Below are 20510 nucleotides of genomic sequence, written 5' to 3'. Positions count from 1 at the left end.
TTATGACACACGCGCACACATACACACACATAATACTGAAGAGTTAGGCGCACTCGTTCCTGCCAGGAAGTTGATAGTTTTCGGGAAAAGGAAAAAGACAAAACAGCCATAGTAAAGGTATCTCGAATCGACTAGTTTGTTGAACGTGAAGGGATCCGGGCAGTAAATGCAGGATTATGGACTAATGGAGGATTAGTCGATGGAGACTCACAGAAGTTTTGGGCTCGTCCGGGTCCTGCTGCTGCTGTCGGGCATTACACGCGCTACGGGCAGAGAAGGTGGGTCATCCTGACACATTCCCAAACTCTTCCCGAACATTCTCTTATTACAGTATTACACGTCTATTATATTGATTCATAGTTAGCTATTTGAAGTGATTTAATGCGTTTGGATACGTTCAGAGAATTCCCGTCGTTGTTTCCACACTGTTGGCGCATTAGCCGTGGGCGAAGTATGTCACGCAAACTTGATCTGCAACTTTTGCTGGACAATAAGCGCTTAAACATGACAACCCGACGGTTTAAATCACTGGGGTTTCATTGTAAAACAACATACCATCAGCTTTACAGATTAATAATAGTCAAATAATTGATGTCAAGAGCGATTTTCCCATGGAAATAAAGCAAACTAGCCTACTCTTTTCAAGAGTCTGATGCATAAATACAGTCTCATTTACATCTATGTTTTGGCGTCTCACAGTGTCGTAATATAAAGTTTACATTTTATCAGTAGCTTATGTGCGTTCCTTGGGGTTCGAACCCATGACCTTTGCGCTGCCAACAACGCATCTATAGGAACTGTAGTACAAGATACGTAAAAGCATGGTATTGTCCAAAACACCACCATGGTATTACAATAGTTTTGGTATTTTTGTTGATACATTTCTGTTATCATATTAGCTACAACCCCAAACATTTGATATGTCAGGAAAGTTGTTTTGATGAGATATAACAGGGCTTAAAATATTGACATTGTCAAAAGCTATTAAGAAAAATCTATATCTATAATATAAGTTGCTGTCTCTGGAGGTTTTATACTAGTTTGTGAATAATTATGCTTTGCACAAAATTGTACAGAAATCTCTTCTTAATGCGTTTTGTGTATGTTGTGAACATGGTGGTGTATAAGTAAAGAGACGTGGTGTTGTAAGGAAATCACTCCTATTGTAACTGCTCACCGAATGCAAGCTATTCCAAAGGTCATGCATAACTGTGTCAGGGTTTCTGATTAAAACTAAACAAACAAACATAACTGCATATGACAGAGTGTTTGTTTGCAAAGATATTTCCAGCGCGTAGCCTCGTGTTTTCACTCGGGATGCTGAGATTGTTGACAACCTGGATGAAACATTTCTTGCTGACAATCTAATAGTGTCACCAGTTTTTGCATTAGTGGCGTGCATCCTTAATCTGTGCTGATCTGTCATACATAAAACTAAGCATGATTGGTTACGCTCAGGCTGTTTTTGTTGTTAGTCACAATATGCACAAATCACTGATACTTCTGATACATCATAAAATGACGTAGGAAGTATTGTGTCTGGTTACTCAACTGTAAGACAAAGTTTAGTGCTTCACTTGACATGCCACTGATTATCTTAAGATGTCTCTGATATGCCTTAACAGTGTTTCTCATACTGTGGATCATTAAGTGATCTGCAAATTGAGTGCGAGATATTTTAGATAGACAGTATATGCAAACCTGGAGGAGGAGATGTATACATCATCTGTAAACTTAAATAAATAAGCTTTCCATTGATGTATGGTTTGTTAGGATAGGACAATATTTGGAGAAAATCTGGAATCTGAGGGTGCAAAATATCGAAAATATCGCTTTTGAAGTTGTACAGTGAAGTCTTTAGGTACACATATTACCAATGATATTTTTTATATGGGTGATTCTCACGGAAACTTGGTTTTAAAAATGTCAAGCATGAAAATGTAAAAATTGCTTAAATTTACTTTTTTCCCACCAGACATTGAAAAACAAAGTCTGGAGTAAATGGGAACATTAATTTAAAAACGTTTACTTATCATTTAACACTTTTTGTAACATAATTTTAAAAATTAGTCCTAAGAAAATCTCATTACCGCAACAGTCAGAAAACATCAACACTGACATATTTTCAAAATGACATGACAAACCTGAAAGAACATAATTTGGAGATTCTGCACATGCATTTAAAATCAAAGTATTATGCTTCTATTAATTAAATTAACATTTAATAAGCATCTGTTGCGGTAATGATAATCAAAATGTCGTGTAAGCATTCTGACAAGACAATATTTCAAATTAACTGTAAAAAAATGATCTTACCTGGTAGCCATCTTGAAGTACCTGGTCCATGTGCTTGGTCACTCAAAATCAAACTTTATTAAAATTCTGTATGTGTGCGTAAACTGTTCTCAAAAAGTGTTGCGGAAGATGAGAACATCAGGCATGGACACATAATTTTCCTAATTTTTCTTAATTATTATTATACATGAATATTCAGTAAATATTTTTCTGTCATCTAAAGTAGTCTAGCAAAACATCCATTTATTTTGTTTCTTAATATTTTTGTGTTAATTTGATTAAATTACAACATAAAGCATTTTCAAACACAGCCGGACACATTGCGGTAATGAGAATTTCAGCAGAAAATGAGATAAAATTTACAATTATAAATTCTTATGTTGAAATCACACATTGTGCAAGGTAGAACACACTATTGTGTTAATTCTGATGCTTTTTAATGTTACTATATTACACATTTTAAAGCTAAAATCATTAGTGCTGTGGTGTTTCAATGGTTTCGTGAGAATCACCCATATATTTACAGTAGGAAATAAAAAAAAATACTTCAAGAATATGATCTTTACTAGTTAATATCCTAATTGCTAACTCAAAATTTGTATAACTTCTAAACGAAGTCATTTCAATACTTAATATATTGCTTAATACGAAATATAAACTTTTAACTTTGGATTAAAGGTAGGGTATCACATTTGATCCTGAAACCTTTTAGTTATGCTGGTTAAAAGTCTCCTCACATCCTGATCACTATGTTAAGTTGTTTAAATGTATTTGTAGAAATTTATGTCATCTGTGAAAGGCATAGGACCAAAACATTTTCAACCAATCATAGATCTCGGTCCGAACGGACGTTGCGTTTTTTGTCTCTCAACCTTAAGCGTAATTTGAATGCCCACCGCGCAGCCTGTTCACACAGACACCATACGTCATCGGCGCGTTCACGTGCGCTCACCTCTTGTCTGTAAACAGCGAGAATGGCAGACTTTTCTGCTAAATTAACAACCTGCACAGGAGGCACAAAACAAAAGACATCTTTTATAACAACAACAGCAAAAACTGCCTGGATCAGCAAAGAACAAAAATCCAAATTAACATTGATAACTTTACTGCTTTACCATGAGATGCAAACAGCTGCAGGAGGCAAAGGGTCTGAAAGGGTCATTGCACTGTTTATTTTGGTAAGGTAGATACAGTACGCAATATGTTTGTATTGAGATGGATTTAGATATTCTACTTTGATAAAACATTGTGTTGCTTATGAAATTTGTGTTTGTTTACGGATTAGCGTAACGATATAGTTACTACATCTACACAACCGAAAGTGTGCTTTAACTAATTCTGATGTAAACCAGTTGTTTATGTTGGTTATTTTGGTAATGTTTTTCACTACTACAAAGTTTTTTCACTGGTGAATGAGACATGAGATGTGACAGTCTGATGATGACCTGTGCATGTTCATGTGCTTTGAAAGAGGCGTGACTTTGGATGGCGATTTGACTGGAGGGTGGGATCATGATTTCATTTCTAGGCGGCTACCATTAGCATTTTTCAAAATGTGATACCCTACCTTTAATTGTAATTTATAAATAATCTTTACTTGGTGAGTTGGTTTACTTGAATCTTTTTAGGTAATCGGTTTCAACAAAAGTTTTGAGTGATTTAAAACTTGTTGGGTTTTACAGTGCATTTTTTTTATCATTTGAGTCCTATCAGCTTTGTATTTATGTGTTGACTAGGACTTTACAGTCTTTTCTGTATAATATAGTCTGTACATATTACTACCCTTTAAAAGAACACAAACATAACATAATATTAAGTGTTTTCTTAAATATGGCTAAATGTGTAATTTATGTACCATTAGCAGCATCAAATGGAATTCCATAAATAATTTGCAAACAGGTTTCCAAAACTCCTCCTATCTGTTATTTGTTTGACACTGTGTCAGTGATTGACATGTTGTTCGGCTCAAACAATGATTTGATTGCAGTCACTGTGTTTACGCTGAAGTCAACCTTGACAAATACCATTTTGTAAGACTGGAGTTTACATTATCAAGCAATATTTCCATCCACAGCTACAGCCAAATGTTACACAACATATTTTGTATGCTGAAACTAAGACTATGCTAAAGTTTTAGATCTTACAAGTTAAGATCCAGTTCATTAGTTCTTGCAGTAGGTTTCAATAGATATCTCTTCATCTCTGTTGTGAGGTATCTAGAGTTCGATAGCTTTCACATACCTGGTACCAGTCAGAGCCGATCCTAGACTTGGGGGCACAAAGCAACTTTGTGAGGGGGACCTGTCGGCCCTTTCATAAAAACACATGCATTATCTCTGCTTAAATGTAGCTATAAAGAAACTGCTAGGGCTGCTACTAATGATTATTTTCATATTTGATTAATCGACTAATCAGATAAAAACATAAATATTTACTCACTTATAAGATTTTTCACTTTTGGCTAAATAAGGCACTAAATTAGGGTATTCACATTTAGAAGTGTACTTTTAAAAGTGCAAAAGCCACACACTATACAGAGGTTAACTAGTATATATTTTTGATTTTCACATGTTTAGCCTTAAATAAAAAAAAGTTTGTGCAGCTTTTAAATAGTAAAGCATATTTAAATGTCAAAATATAAAGGTGCTGAGGACATTTTGCCACAGATTAATAAACTACTTTTATTCTTTAACATTAGACCTTGATAAGAATTAACATTATTCATGATTAACAAAATAAACAAGTCATTATGAAATGAAAGTGATATACATGCGTTGTTACAGTAATAAAAACCTGGATTTCCCCCTTACTTTAAAACAGATTATTAGTTGGTGGTTTATTACTATTTTTATGAAAATACAGCAACAATTAAAAAAAATACAAACTCACTTATATTCAACCTTTATAAACCAGTGTTTTAATCCAAAGAAAAACACCACCCTGCAGAAACAGTTTTAAAAGTAGTCCAATTCACAACTCCGTCGAAAGGCAGAGGACCTGACAACGCTGCCTTGCTTTTAACCAAGCTGGTCGCGTGGTGAGAATAAGCTCTTGATAAATGTGCAGCTCGCGTTGTATTTAGAAAAAGTGCCTGACTTTGAGCAGATAGCACGCGGTGTATAAAGCGGACATGTGTCCGTGCCAGAGGTGGAAAGAGTAATAAAATATTGTACTCAAGTAAAAGTAAAGTTACTTTAATAATATTTTACTTAAGTAAAAGTAAAGTTACTGGTCTAAAAATCTACTCAAGTAAAAGTAAAAAGTAAGTAATTTTTACAGCGTGGAGAGGTTACTCAATTACAGTAACGCAGTGGTTCTCAAACTTTTTCAGCGTGCGACCCCCTTTGTGTAAAGTGCATTCCTTCGCGGCCCCCCCAAAGAAAATTTATGACAAAAAACAGTTCTAAAACTTTACATTTTAATTAAACAAAACATTAAATTATACAAAGTAGTGTATTTTATAAAAATGTCATAAAACTGGGGCCCCCCTGGCACCATCTCGCGGACCCCCCTGGGGGCCCCGGACCCCAGTTTGAGAACCACTGCAGTAACGTGAGTAAATGTAATTCGTTACTTTCCACCTCTGGTCCGTGTTTTCCGAATGTAACGCCACAGACCAACTAATTGATGATAAAATTTGCTAACAACAATTGCTATTATTGATTTTTTTATTGAGATTTTACCAAATATAAAAAAAACCTTTACCCCGGCAGGATTTAAAAATAAGATAAGTAAATTAAATAAAACACATCAATATTAAATAGAATAAAATACACCACATCTTATTATTCTATAATTTCACACATCCAGAGCTTCTTCAATATCTCCATTTCTAACAAAGTCTAGGAACATCCTCTAGATATCAAAAAATTCAGAGGGCTTCTTTGCCATTATCGATTTTTAATGATTTTATCGATTAGTTGTTGCAGCCCTACAAACAGCACTGTTAAAAGTTATGCGCTGGATTTACTTAAAATATATACACACCATTTTTGCATCATGCTTTTTAAGTAAATTCAACTTGATGAGATTTTAAGTCAAAATAACAAGAAAAACTTCATTATTTTTACTTAAATAAATGTCATTTATTATTTACAACAAATTATTAACAAATGTCTCAAATTGTTAAATATTGTTCATTTAACTTGGTGTTCATGTTATAAGAAAGAGTATTAAAAAAGTTAATGGATCACAAAATAAACAGCAAAGTGCATTTTTGATGTGGGACTTCATTATTGTGGAAATATAATGTGTCGAATAGAGTCCATGTTTACAAAAACAAACAATGATCGACTGTACGGTAACTTCACAGAAAACTATCATTTACAACAAAACATCAATAATGCTAAACGGAGCCTTAACATATTTCTACCTCTTATTAAACGACCCATCAGTTCTTATTGTTTTATAATATAAATAATCAAATTTTCAGGTGCTAGGGCTTATGGGTAATCCTCAGCGTGTTTTAACTGATCATTTTAAATTCATTACACTTGAAATTTATGTTATGTTAACTTAATTTTAATTTTATTTAAAACGACTCAGATTTTTCAATTCACTTAATGTATACCTTTAAGTTTTTTGTGTTGCATGAACAATGCATTTTAAGTAAAATGTTGTAAATATGTATGTTTTTAAATAAAAGTTACTTATTATAAGATGTCATAGTTGAGACAACAAATCACTTTTATCATCAGGTTTATACTATACACAAAACTCATCAAACCACACGTGAATGGTTATTTGATATCAGTTATGTATCTTCTTGTGCTTAAATATGTAAATTGCCAATGCATAAAAGCATGTGAAAATGATAAACATTTGTGACAATGCTTTTTTGTTGTTGTGTCTGAACAAGTTGCAGGGGTGACATCATGTCACAGGGTCACTCTCTCTGTTTCTCTACCTACCTTTTGTTGCTCACTCTGGCATGGTGCCCAGATGCATTCTCAGGTGCCAAAATTGAGTACAGATTGATTTATTGTCTGCACAGATTACATACAAACATGTTTCTTTAAGAGACATGAACTTGGACAAATACAGCCATGAACAATTAATCTGTACATTTTCAGATTCTGCCATCATGCCGCTCCATCACGTACATTATTATATGACTGTGTCGATGTTACCCCTGCACGTTCTGTACGTAATTATCAGACGATCTCCGCAAAGACGCGTGACAGAACAATATATGTCAGTAATGAAAAATTTAAGTTTCTGATCTAAAAAAAAGAAGATGCTGCTGCACTCAGTCACTGCATTGCTAAAAGGCATTGCGGAGGACAAACAGCGTAATGTAACGTTTTGTCGTGCTACACCGCTACTTGCTAAAAGTAACTACTGTTAAAGCTACACTGTTTTAAAAGTAACTGAACTACTGTCAAGCTACAGAAAAATATAGTTAAGTTAGTTGTTAAAGTGCACCTATTTCATTGCAAAAAACAACATTATTTTGTGTATTTGGTACAATGTGCTCGAGTTTTCCACATACCGTAAATTTTTGTAGCTCCAGATATATTGCTTTCCTCAAACGCTCTGATTTTGTACAAAACGCATCGATCTGAAAAGCACCGTGTCCCTGATTGGCCAGGTAATCTGTACGTTGTGATTGGCCTGAATACCTCTGACGTCAGCCGGAAAAGTGACACTCCTTACCATGTTTCAAAGATTTGCTCACAATGCAATTCTAACAGGAGTTAATTTACAGGCTGAGAGTCTGAAGCGCGAGGAATTGTGATAATGTCGGTCTCATCACCAATCCTAGGAAGAAAACTGTTGCCTACAATCCGTGTGTTTGTTGTAGTCCAAGAAAAGAGATTTACATTGGAGACGATAACTCGTGTCATCGTTTACTTTGGGGTTTGTACCTTTTTCATATCATTAACATGTACTAATACACACTTACACACCAAAGGAAATGTAAAAATGTGAATCGGACGATAGTTGCTCTTTAAAATGTAGTTAACTACTCCCAAACACTGTTCATTCATCAATATACGTTAGGAGTGTGCATTGGCACTGCCTTCACAATTCGATTCAATTACGATTCACCAGGTAACAATTCAATTCGATTCTACTATGCGTTGCGATGCATCAAAATTCTGTACACGACAAGGCAAATTTTTAATCAGTCAAGTGCAACTATTCTTAACAAAAACGGAAGCTTAGCAGCTTTAAGACATTGACAATTATATACCTGAGATGAGAATTTTACACACAGCGTAAGTCTAGTTTCCCATTAACTTCATAGAATCCGAAATGTGCCCATATGTCCACTTTCCATGGAAAAGGGTGCGTTTTTATTTACCCGTCTATCACGGTCATCTCTCTCCGCCTCAACCGTCTTGATTGTTGTTGTTATGCCCCCGGAATTAATTGAAACGTCACAACTTTATTGTCCACTCGAGGCCAGAAAATAAACAGTGACATAATCAATTACCGATGCTGAATCGTGCATGCCTGCATTGCGATGCATTGCCGAATCGATTATTGTTAACACCCCTAATATACGTGACCCTGGATTACAAAAAAGTTGCACAGGTATATTTGTAGCAATAGCATGCAATACATTGCATTGGGAAATTAAGTAAAGATCATGTTCCCTGTAGATATTTTGTAAATTTCCTACTGTAAATATATCAAAAAAGTGTCTATCATTAGTAATATGTGTTGCGATTTCTCAATATCAAATCTTTTTTCACCCTCAGATTCCAAATTTTCAAATAGTTGTATCTGGGCCAAACAAACCATAAATCAATGGCAAACATATTAATTCAGAAGATGTATAAATCTCAATTTCAAAAAATTGACCCAGGGTCACATATCGTTTAATATATAGATATGAGATTTTCTAAAGGAGTTTACAATAGAAAGAGAAACCAAACAACTGAGCGCTGGTTGCGTCTGTGAATGGTTGCATGTTTACGAAGAAATGGCCACACTTGCATGACAATACTGTTGATTGATAGACGCACACAAAATTCTGCAGAAACCTCAGCAGATTTCTGTTGAATTTAATCACTTGTCATTCATAAACATACTGGTTCCAGTATATGATTGGCTTCAATCGCTGTCTTTTAACTTATTTAAATCCATACTGCAGAATATCCTCAAATCTGCACAAGTCGGATAACAAATGAATCTCAATATTTGTTGAGACCTAAATGTTTTGCAGCTTTATCAATGGCTATAAGGGCGTTTTTGTTGACAAGCGTTTGGTTACCTATAGGATGCCTTCTATATGTATAGTGTGTGCAAGGTCTACTCTTAAGGAATGCCTGCATGTACTGGTTATGGTTCAGTGTATGCGTGCATCCCATCATTATTTTGGTATGCGTGTAGCAGTGTGTCAGAACAGAGTAATACATGCTTCACACGATGGCTCACAAGGTCTGGTCCCGATCCGGTTCTTCTAGTCGGTTGAGTAATTCTTGTTTGTTCTGTGCCTCTGTGCAAGAACAAGAATAGAATGTGTGTGGAAAAAATGTTTTTTCGAAGCCCTGTTGTGTTTGTGCTCGAATCAACATAATGATTATAAAATGATGGCTTTCTACACAATAATGTGCATTCTTATTGGTGAATAATAATTTTGTTTACGGCCTGTGGTCGAATCATTATGTGTAGTCTGCTTAAACGCTTCTTGTAATTGAATACTTTTGTCACTGCTGCTGTGTTACTGAAAGTTTTATTGATTTTGTTTCATTAGCTTGTTGAGTGAATTTGAGGTCAGTACTCAGGAGGACGCAACTAAAATTATAACACATGCAGGGCTCAACAGTAAGTATGGCCCACTTGCTTGGGGCAATTGTGAGATTTGGGCCACTTCAGGGTTGTTACTCAATCTTGCTTTCCATGATCATGTTTATGCTTTGCAAACAATAATTGTTTTTATGTTGATGTATTACTATGTTATTGTGATTGATTTGTTTTTAACAAGTCAGCATATAGCAGATGAGATTTTGTTGTAGGTGCGAAAATGATTTGATGAATCCTTTTTCACAGACAGATTATGGAAAAGACATGGTAATGTGTACAGGGATTTTTCCAGGGTTTTGTGCATTCACACGGAATCTGTACGTGCATTCACACACATCCCATAAAGATCCGGTAAAGACATGTGACGTGTTGCGTGCCTTGTTTTTGGATTTTTTCCGCAGTCTCATGAATTAGCTTACTATCCATTATTTCTCTCTCCAGAAATTCACAAACTAGCGCATGACTGTTTTATTATGCTGGTGAACTAACTCAGTTTTAGCGAAGATAGTGATGAGTTTCCTGATCTCTGCTTCATTCCAGTTTGCAGATATTTTAGTCCTGAATGTTGATCTGCATTTAAAATCTCTGTGTCAAAGAGATGAACAATAACTTCACACAGGACATGTTTGCCAATACTAGGTCCTCTTTACGGGACGATCCCAGAAACAAAGGGATTGTATATTGACCGATTGTGAATTTTATCGATACCGATAACCAGGTTGGTCCGTACTTGCTGTCAACCGATTAATCCATTTCAAATGGATACTGGATAAAAGCACAACACATAACACTCAAAGGGAATTTATTACAAAAGTAGCCTAATAAAACAACAGTACTGAACCATGAAAATGCGCTAAATTAAATAAATGTATTAAGAAAAATATATGAATTATATTGATGTATTGCAGTTAACTTTTATTTGTTGTATAAATTAATGTAGCCAACAGCCTAATATTGTTTGCATAACTTAAAATATGCAGCTTAGTCGGCTAAATTACGGATAAAAGTAACCAGCTGGATATAAACAAATGCAAATGGATGGTAATAATTATGACATTAAACATTTGGGTTGGATTTATTTGTGTGTATTTCTGTGTAACTGTTTGGGGTACTACTAATATTAGCATCCTGTCAGCCTTGACGACAAACAACGGTTCCTGCTGTTGTTTTTCTGCTAATGCAGCATCTAGTAAGCAAATTAATCACTTTATAATGATATGAAGCAATAGGTCTGGGTATTGTTTAAAATCTTTCGATCCGGTGCCAATTTCGATACATCAGTTTCGATACCGTTTCCTAACGATACTTTTTTGGATACCATGTGTTTTAAAATCCATTTAAACATTAACAAAAATACATTAAACACACAACTTTTATTTTTCACCTTATTTCAAACAAATTCTAGTAACACTTCTCACTCATGGGGTAACATTGTTAATAAAACTGTTTGTTCTTTTTGGATAGGGGTGCACCAGCAGACACCCTTATCAGTTTTTTTATGAAAATAAGGAAAGAAATATAAAGAAATTAAGAATATAATTAACACTACTTTATTTTATGAAATGTAAAATGGTATTTAGCTTGGACAAACAGTATTTAAATAAGTGGGTTCATTATAACTGCAACTTTGACAAAAAGTTAAAATATTTAAATGGGTGACTGAGTTTTACTGGGAAGATTTGTATGCATGTTTGTCTTTTGTAAACAATACTCAACTTCATAATTATCAAAATATTAAATACATTTGGGATTTTTAAAATGAGTAGAAAATGCGTTCAATGTCATTTCATTCAAGTGAAATGAGCAAACCAGTAAAATGGAATTTTAGTTTGTTTTAAATAACGAGTCAGGCTTGTAAGACGTGTTGGGCTGCGCGTATGGGTCAAGTTTAAACCATAGACTGTAAAGAAATTGTTTTAAACGCATCATCCATTTTGGGAGATGAGGGCATGAAGTCTTTGCGATGCGGAGAGACAGGCGCGAGTATTTCATAAGCATTGAGAGACACAAGCTGCGCGCGTGGGTCAAGTTTAAACACCTTGTCGAGACTGTTGTGGGAGACGTGCGAGAAAATTTGCCATGCAGAACAAGGCGCGAGTAAAACAAGCAGAGACACAGGCTGCGCGCGTGCTTTAAATTGAAACCCCTCGTCACTTTAGGAAAAGCGCCGTTTTGGTTGACGTGCCTTTCACGGAGACAACACGGCCATACTTGCGCTAACTCTATTGGCAAGACAACTGTCACAAAGCCTTTCTGTTTATTTCTCATATTGCATCCGTTCTACACTTATGTTGGGTGACTGCGAGTTTGACTGGGAGTATTCAGCCAATCGCCGACGCTTTAGGTCCTTACACGCAAGTACAGGCTCACACAGACACAGCCGCTTGGCTTTTGGAATCGAAATTTGGCACTGAAAGATAAATCATTTTTTGATACCCAAAGTATCGGCGTTTTCGATACCATAAAAGTATCAACGTTATGTACCCAGCCCTATGAAGCAATGGACGCAACTCTGTAAAACTATTAGCATGGATTTTTGCTAATAGCCGATTGTTTCACCAATATCGGTTCCGGCACCGATAGTTCATTGGTAAGACTGCAAATCGTTGAGGTCCAATAAAGTCTATTAAATTGAGAAAAATCCTGGAATGTTTTCTTCAAAAAACAAAAAAATTCTTCTTAACTAAACAAAAATGACATGTGGGTGAGTAAATTATCAGGATTTTTTATGAAAGTGGAATTTTACCTTTAAGACAGGTAGTTTTTTGCTCATTACACCGATTTCCCGTTGCACATAAGCCTTACCCAGCTTTTTCGCAGTTTTGTTTATGTGCGCATGTCTCCGCGTTTAAAGGATAAACGTCACCAACAATAGCAAATGTAAAGTAATGCATAAAAAGTCAACTGTCGACAGAGAAACTGCAAAGAAGAGATACAACAGTAGGGTTGGGTAAAAATATCGATTCATCAATGCATTGCAATTATTTGTTTCTAAATTCAGTATCGATTCATCAAATCCTATGAATCGATTCAGCCCACCGGTCAGTGGCGGCGCTGTGGGCAACACTCTAGTGAGAGCGTTCAGCATTGTACAAGACGCGCTTTACCAAAACAGCATTCCCATTTACATTTTTATTTTGCTATTTAAAACGGCATAATTCATTGTAGCGAGCGCTTAAGTACGCCTCCCTCCCTATAGGCGGTGACGTCACTGCCTGCTAAAAACCTGACGAATCGCTGAAACCCGTGTGTATTTTCAACATTTAAAGTGTTCACATATTTTAAGGGTCTGGTTAAAGGCTGCCTCTTTACTCTGAGGGTAGTCTTTCTCTCGTATTATAACTAACGTGAGGATCTGTAAGGCAGCAGATAATCTCTGATCGCTGTTAAAGATCAGATTGTACTCTCTTGTTTGTGTTGTTGTTGTCTGAGCGCTCAGTCTCCGTGACAGCAGCAGTTAACAGAAGTTGGCACTGGCAGCTATGAACCTATTAAACATGCACACGAATGAAGTACACAAAGTACTACCTCTCTGGCTGCACACCAAGAGAGGTGAAACAGGTTTCTTATGGCACAGGTGGAAAGCACTGATTAATATTTAATCTCAGAGTCTCAGAGCTGGTCTCTTGGGTTAGATTATAGACATTTTCTTGAAATTTAACTCTTTACTAATGTGTAATTTGTATGCAAATTGTAGATTTGTCCATTTTATGCAGCGGTGCTTGGGTGTTGTGGTTGCAAAGGTTTTTTCTTTCTTCTTTTCTTTTTAAAATATATACTGTATTTTATAGGGGTGTTACGAGACACTTCACAAGATGAGACGAGATCTAATTGAGTTAATATTTATGTTTTTATCCGATTAGTCAATTAATCGAAAAACAATTGGCCGATTAATCGATTATGAAAATTATCTTTAGTTGCAGTCCACGTCTTTTATTCAACTGAAATCACATAATTTTTAAATGTTTATACTAGGAGTGTCTCTAACAATTATCATGGGAATTGATAAGGGATGCACCGATATGGAAATTTTGGCCGATACCGATAACCGATAACTCTTTATATTTGGGGGCCGATAACCGATATATATATAGGCCGATAAATATTCATATTAATTTAACAATGAAAAACTCCCAGACCGCGGACATCTTGTCTTTGCGCTAGACTAGCATACTCTTCTTGTGGTTAAACAAACCAAAATAATCCATCATTTATGGGCTTTCATTTAACGGCCTAATTTTGCTATCAGACCGATAATATTAAAAAATAAGCAGTTATCGGCCGATAACGATATGTCGGCCGATATATTGTGCATCCCTAGAATTGATAATGAAGTAATTTGATATTTTAATATAATATTTTAAAATAAAATCCTAATTTCCAATTCTAATTTAAATGACTTGTTAAATTCTCCTAAGATGTGTTTAGTGCGAAAAGAGGTCCAACTAAATACTGACTTTTACCTTAAAGAGCCATTTTGTTATGAAAATTATGTTTTTTTTTGTGCACATATTTTCTATTATTTCTGTTTGTATCTTAAAGAGCCATGTTTTCCTTTTCATTATTTGACATTTCTTTTGGTATGTAAGTGTGTGTTAGTACGTTAACAATCTGCAAAGTTACAAATCTACGATGATGTGAGTTAACGTCTCCAACTGAAATCTCTTTTTTTGGTACTTCAATGAATCAAAGGATTGTGGGCATCAGTTTACTTTCCTTGACATGGACATGATGCACATTATCATAATAAACATTATAAAATCATGTGTTTTATGAACCATAAACCACACAAACACATTGCGTTAAACCAAATACACAAAATAACGTTCTTTATTAGCAACGTCATAATAAAGAGAGCGAAATATACATGGATGGTCTGGTCATTAAAACTTTGCTAAAACAACAAAGTGGTTGGTGGCCTTTTGCACAATTCTGTATATAGCCAATATTTTGAATGAAGAAGTATGATAAATGCAAAAAAAGGAAGCATTTTAAGCTGAAACTGTCTGGAGAAACTGACAAAAAGGATAAGACAGAGAGAGAGACTGAGAGCGAGAAGGAGGGGTCCCCAAAGAAAAAAGCTTTGATTTCTTGGATAATTCCAGGGGACCAAAGAATTCAGGGGCCCTTAACAATCACATCAACGTAATATCCATTATAATTAATTCAGCATGTTAATAATACACACCAAAAATGAATCCACAAATCTCACTTTGTTTGTGTGATGCCCAGGATTTCCAACTAAATGGCCCTGCAGAGGAGTAGAGTTTCTCTCCAGGGCCGGAATGAAGTTGTTTTCTATTCAAGGCCACCAGCCGGCTCTACGTACGCACACGCACGCACGCACGCACGCACGCACACACACACACGCGCTCTCTCACGAACGCGTGCGCGCACACGCACGCACACACACACACACACACACACACACACACACACACACACACACACACACACACACACACACACACGTGCAGTCAAGGGAATGCTATAAGGATGAAAAGAGGAGGAAGAGAATCTGGAAAGGAAGTGTGAACTTGGAGAAGCACAGTGACTTATTATTCAATCTAAATCCCATCAGTGTACACACATGACAATTGTGATTACAACAAAAATGGCTTTTCATAAATCTCTCACACTATAGCACATAAAGGTGTTAGCAGGACCAGACATATAAACTCTTTCATCATTTACTGACTCACATGTTATTGAACTTTAAATGTTTCTCCTTCATCCCTGGAACCCAAAAACTCCAAAAATGACATAAAACTATAAGTGCAAAACTGTGAGCTTTATTTCTTGTAAACTTTTGATGTATGAGGATAACACTAGGAATGGGCATTTTCCAGTAATTTAATATTCAAATATATAAGCTCATAAAGAACGAATATTCGAATATTCGTTTATTTAAATTAAGTTAATTAAGACATGTCACAATTTTACAGAAGGCTTATAATTAGGAAATATCCACAACAAACTAAGCTTATATTCTGTATATATTTATGTATGTATTTTTAAGTTGAAAACATTGTTAAAAAATATATTTTTATAATTCTTCTTAAAAAAATAGCTCACAGAAAAATGGTGTTAAAACCCGCACGGAGCGAAGTCTGAGTCAAATAGTTTCAAGTCGGTCGTTAGTACGAATTCAGTACTGTTTGATCTTACAGAAATTAAATTATACCAAATATAATACCCAAACCCAAGTGAAGTTTAAAGTTTGAGGACTTAAAGTACGCTATCAAACAGACTCAAAGCAAGGAAGAACACGGAGCGAACGAAAAAACAGACTACATAACAGACTGCTCGGTCGGCATATGAATATCTTCTCTGTTTAGTTGGACATGTTTTTGTGAAGAAAGACAACCAAATTGAGTCTATCTGCTCCGGTGAAAGCCTGTTCTTCTGACTACAATAATGCCGGGCTGCGGAGAAAACTCTGCTCTGCGGTGGTTATCCGGTAAAAACAACAGACGGATCTAACAAGAATATCTGAATTTAACATTATTTTACAAATAACATAAGCTGGCTCGATACCTTTTTGCTGACTGTGCAAAGTTACGAGCTTAATTTAACAACACAAAGACGGGCTATTATTGTTTGCTTTTAAACAGCCATGTGCAGTTATCTGGTTTATTTTCGAAAGAGCACCACATATAATAAATGTTCTCCTTTTCATTTCGTTGTCTGTTTCTGTCTCGTTATTAACAAAATAAATTAGACTATATAGCAGGAAGTTTACAAATCTCTCATGATGCGCTGATGCGGGCGGCAGAGAAGCACGTCTAAGGGCCTGTTTACACGAGAACGCTTGAGTGTGAAAACGTAAAAATATTTTATCGGATTTGCCTTTCGTTTACACGGCGACAGCATTTTGGGGGCTTAAAAACGCAAAAATGTGAAACCACCCTTCAGAGTGGAAATCTTAAAAACGATCTACCGTCGCGTTCTAAAGAGTAAAAATGCAAAAGTCTGCTCACGGTGGCTCTCGTCGCGTACGCGTTTACGTCACAGGCATGCGCCAGTTCAGGAAAATAACAACAAACATGTCAGATTATTTCCATACGTCGGACCTTGCCATAGCAGCTCTGATAAATATACAAGTCTTTCCAGCAGTTGTACGAATTATTCACAGCAAGTATTACTGATCAGAGAAGGCGCATTAATTACCTCAGTGAAACTGTTGATGCACCAATTCGTCGGAGGCAAACCAGACGGCTTTGGACGAGAGTGAGACCTGGGAGAACCAGGAAGAAGGTTGTACGCAGGCACACGGACTTGGTGTTGTTGTGTGTCAGTGCTTCACATTGCCACCTAGCCACCTGGAGTGCATACTACATCGAATATTACACACTTTTGCGTCACCACATGCATGCAGATTTCCCCCTCAAAATGCTCGTATAAATGCGGAATAAAAAGTGATAACGCAACGCCACTTTTGCGGTTTCTTTTCAGATCGTTTCCATGTAATCGTAGCCTAACTTACACGTGAGCTGGTGGCGGCCAAAACGGAAAACCCGGAGTTAAAACTAAATACTTAAATTCATCTCCAATCTGAATTGCCAAACAATCAGAAATACATACAAATAAATTTACATGTATATTTTACATTAAAGTCTGTAAAAGACAGTATAGATGAAGTAAAAAAGCATTAAATAGGTCGTAACCCTTCGGCGGCACATTAAAAACAAAATTTCGAAAAATTCGAATATTCATGCCCATCCCTAGATAACACCAATTTGCTATTTTCTGAAAATATTTTTCTCTATACCAGTATTTCTCAATCGGGGGCCGGGGCCCAAAACAGTGTTAAGGGGGGGCCTAAACAGATTTTCAAGGGAGCCTTAAGATGACAAAATGATTCAAAATAAGAAAAATCAGGCATTCAGAATACTTTTCTTAATTTGTCTACTCAATTATGTTGTGTTAAAAAATTTACATTTTTTTACAGACCCTGGACACATTTCTCAATAATTAGGTCACTTTTGCAAAACTCTTCACACAGTTCTCCTAACCAACTTTTAGCTTGGCAAAGCAGTTTATTTTACATTCAAAATGCAATACAACAAGTGAGAAAAGAATTCATTAAATTTGAGAGATGTAGTTATTGAATGCATTTTGTGCCAAAGCAATGATAATTCATCCTCAGTTTAGCCCACATAGCCTTTTGTTGTGCTTAACGTCTGTAAAAAAACTGTAAAATGTTATGTCTTCATTTCATTGGGTTTATCTTAACTCTTTTCCCGCCATTGACAAGTTAACTTTTGTCCAAAAGTCCAGAAAAAAACCTGTGCAATACTTTCAGGTCAGTTCACAAGTCTGTGAAAAACTTGATGTCAGCACGTCAAAACATGTATTTGACATGACGCATAGGTTCACATGGCTCATCGAACACATTTTGAATTTGCGCCCTTCGGAAGAGAAGTCACCGGCCACCATTGGCGCTCATTATGATCTCTTTTGTGTGCAAATTGCCCCTCCAAATCCACCAAGTAAATTGACTACGTGTTTAGGTCTGCCGCCTTGTTACACGTCACGCGAGTGACAGTGGAACGTCGCAAATGAGGAAGAGAGAGGAGAGAAACAATGGGGTCTGATTGGCGAATTAATAGGGTTTTGCTTTTACACTGTGTAAGCGTGACCAAGTTTGACATATATAGCATCTAAAGCATCTTTTAAACTGTTTTATCTAAAAGGCTGTTTACACTTGGCATTAACATGTGTTTTCGTCGATCGGATCACAAGTGGACGACGTTAATGCCAGGTGTAAACGGTGTTCAAAACGTTTTGACCTCGTCCACTTTCGACCACTTTCAACCACAAACAGAGGTGGTCGAAACCACTTTCGATCGGATCGCTATGGAGTTGCGGAACGCACATGTGGTTGAATGCGTTCGAACAGCCACACGCGACCGCCTTCTCTCCGCCCATTTATCTAATCTGAGGTATTAAACACAAGTTTTACGTCTTTTTTGACTTCTGGCATGAACATTCGGTGAACAGCGCTATTTTTAGCCTTTCATTGATAAAACTAAGCGGCTGATCTCCGTAGTTTCTTTTTGAAAGCGTGTGAAAGTTGCGCGATCCTATTTCATCAATTGCGCTGAAAATTCAAAGAAAGCTCTTACATACTCATGTACAAAACACTGTGCAGCATGTTTACTTGCTAAACAAGCAGTGCACTCCGACATAATATTAGTTTGCGTCCATATAATCTCATAATTACTCCCGCTCGGGTTTGAATGACAGCAGAGAGACTCGCCCACCGTCTAACAGACCATCCCCTCATAAAGTGGACAAAAGAGACGGATTTAAATACCAGGTGTAAACGTAATGTGTCTCTCTCGTCCACTTGTGATCCGATCGATGAAAACACATCTTAATACCAAGTGTAAACAGCCCCTAAGAAGTAATTTTAAATTTGAGAATTAAATTTACAAATTAATGTTATTGTTTTTTTGACCGTACCTGATGCACATTATCAGAACATGTGATCTTCGGTATTTAAAATCAAAGATGTTGTTTAAATCATCCGAATATGGCTATTGACTGAACTATCAGCTGTCTATACTACTGTTTGAAGAAGAATTCAGACAAAGCTAATCTTATTTAGGCTACCAAACATCAAGCATACCTTGACCCACTTCAAATATGTGGCTTCAGAATTTCACAGAACGCCCAAAGATTGCATTTCTACGAATGCATTGCATATCCTTCTACATTATCAGCTCTGAAAATCAGTGTTGGGCAAGTTACTGAAAATTAGTAATTAGTTACAGTTACTAGTTACTTTTCTAAAAAGTAACTGAATTACTCTCCCCGTTACTGTGTATCAAAAGTAATTAGTTACTAGGGAAAGTAACTTTTAAGTTACTTTTATGTCTGCTTTTTAAATGTAAATATGAACAGTACTGAACAGTCAAACACAACATTTTTAGACTTAGATTTATTGTTATCAACAGGTAGTAAGTCCAGTCTAATACTTAAAACGAAATAACTGTATTTACAACTTATTTTAGTAAAGTTTCTTATTATTAATTTCTAACAAAAATATTCAATGTAAGCTTACTTTTTATGTATATCATTTAGACCATTTAGACAAATATTCTGTATGTTTACATTGAAAATATATAATGTGTTAAAATTGTGTAGTGTCTCTTTAAGAATTTGGGAGCTGTGTGAAGCTAGCAGCTTTTGCGCTCTCTGGAATGCAGTTTTCCACGCATCCGTGATATTTTAGATTTAAGATTATGTTTGTATATGTTTTATGTTTGAATCAAACGAGATACAAGATTAGAGGAAGATATTTAATCAGAAAACGGAGTACGGTGATTGTTTTGTCAGACACGGAGTGAGTGAAACCGAAACCAAAACTGAAACTTGCGCAATTGCGGATTGATCTCTTCCATGAAAGCCGATGTAAACGTCTGAAAACATATCAACATTTCTCAGATTTATTA

At 35.9% G+C, this 20510-nt stretch overlaps 1 protein-coding gene across 1 annotated transcript in view; it reads left to right on the top strand.

The window, feature by feature from the left end:
• The window catches only part of erbb2 (erb-b2 receptor tyrosine kinase 2), a 51833-nt gene continuing 31323 nt past the window's right edge, over nt 1–20510 (top strand). The window contains exon 1 of the mRNA XM_055175722.2: nt 1–278. Coding sequence (XP_055031697.2) covers nt 200–278 — 79 coding nt within the window. The 5' untranslated portion in view covers nt 1–199. The remainder of the gene's footprint in view (nt 279–20510) is intronic.

Source organism: Misgurnus anguillicaudatus, chromosome 4 (assembly GCF_027580225.2).
Source record: "Misgurnus anguillicaudatus chromosome 4, ASM2758022v2, whole genome shotgun sequence".
NCBI lineage: Eukaryota > Metazoa > Chordata > Actinopteri > Cypriniformes > Cobitidae > Misgurnus > Misgurnus anguillicaudatus.
Note: the sequence above shows the minus strand (reverse complement) of the source record. Positions and strands in the feature narration are given on the sequence as shown.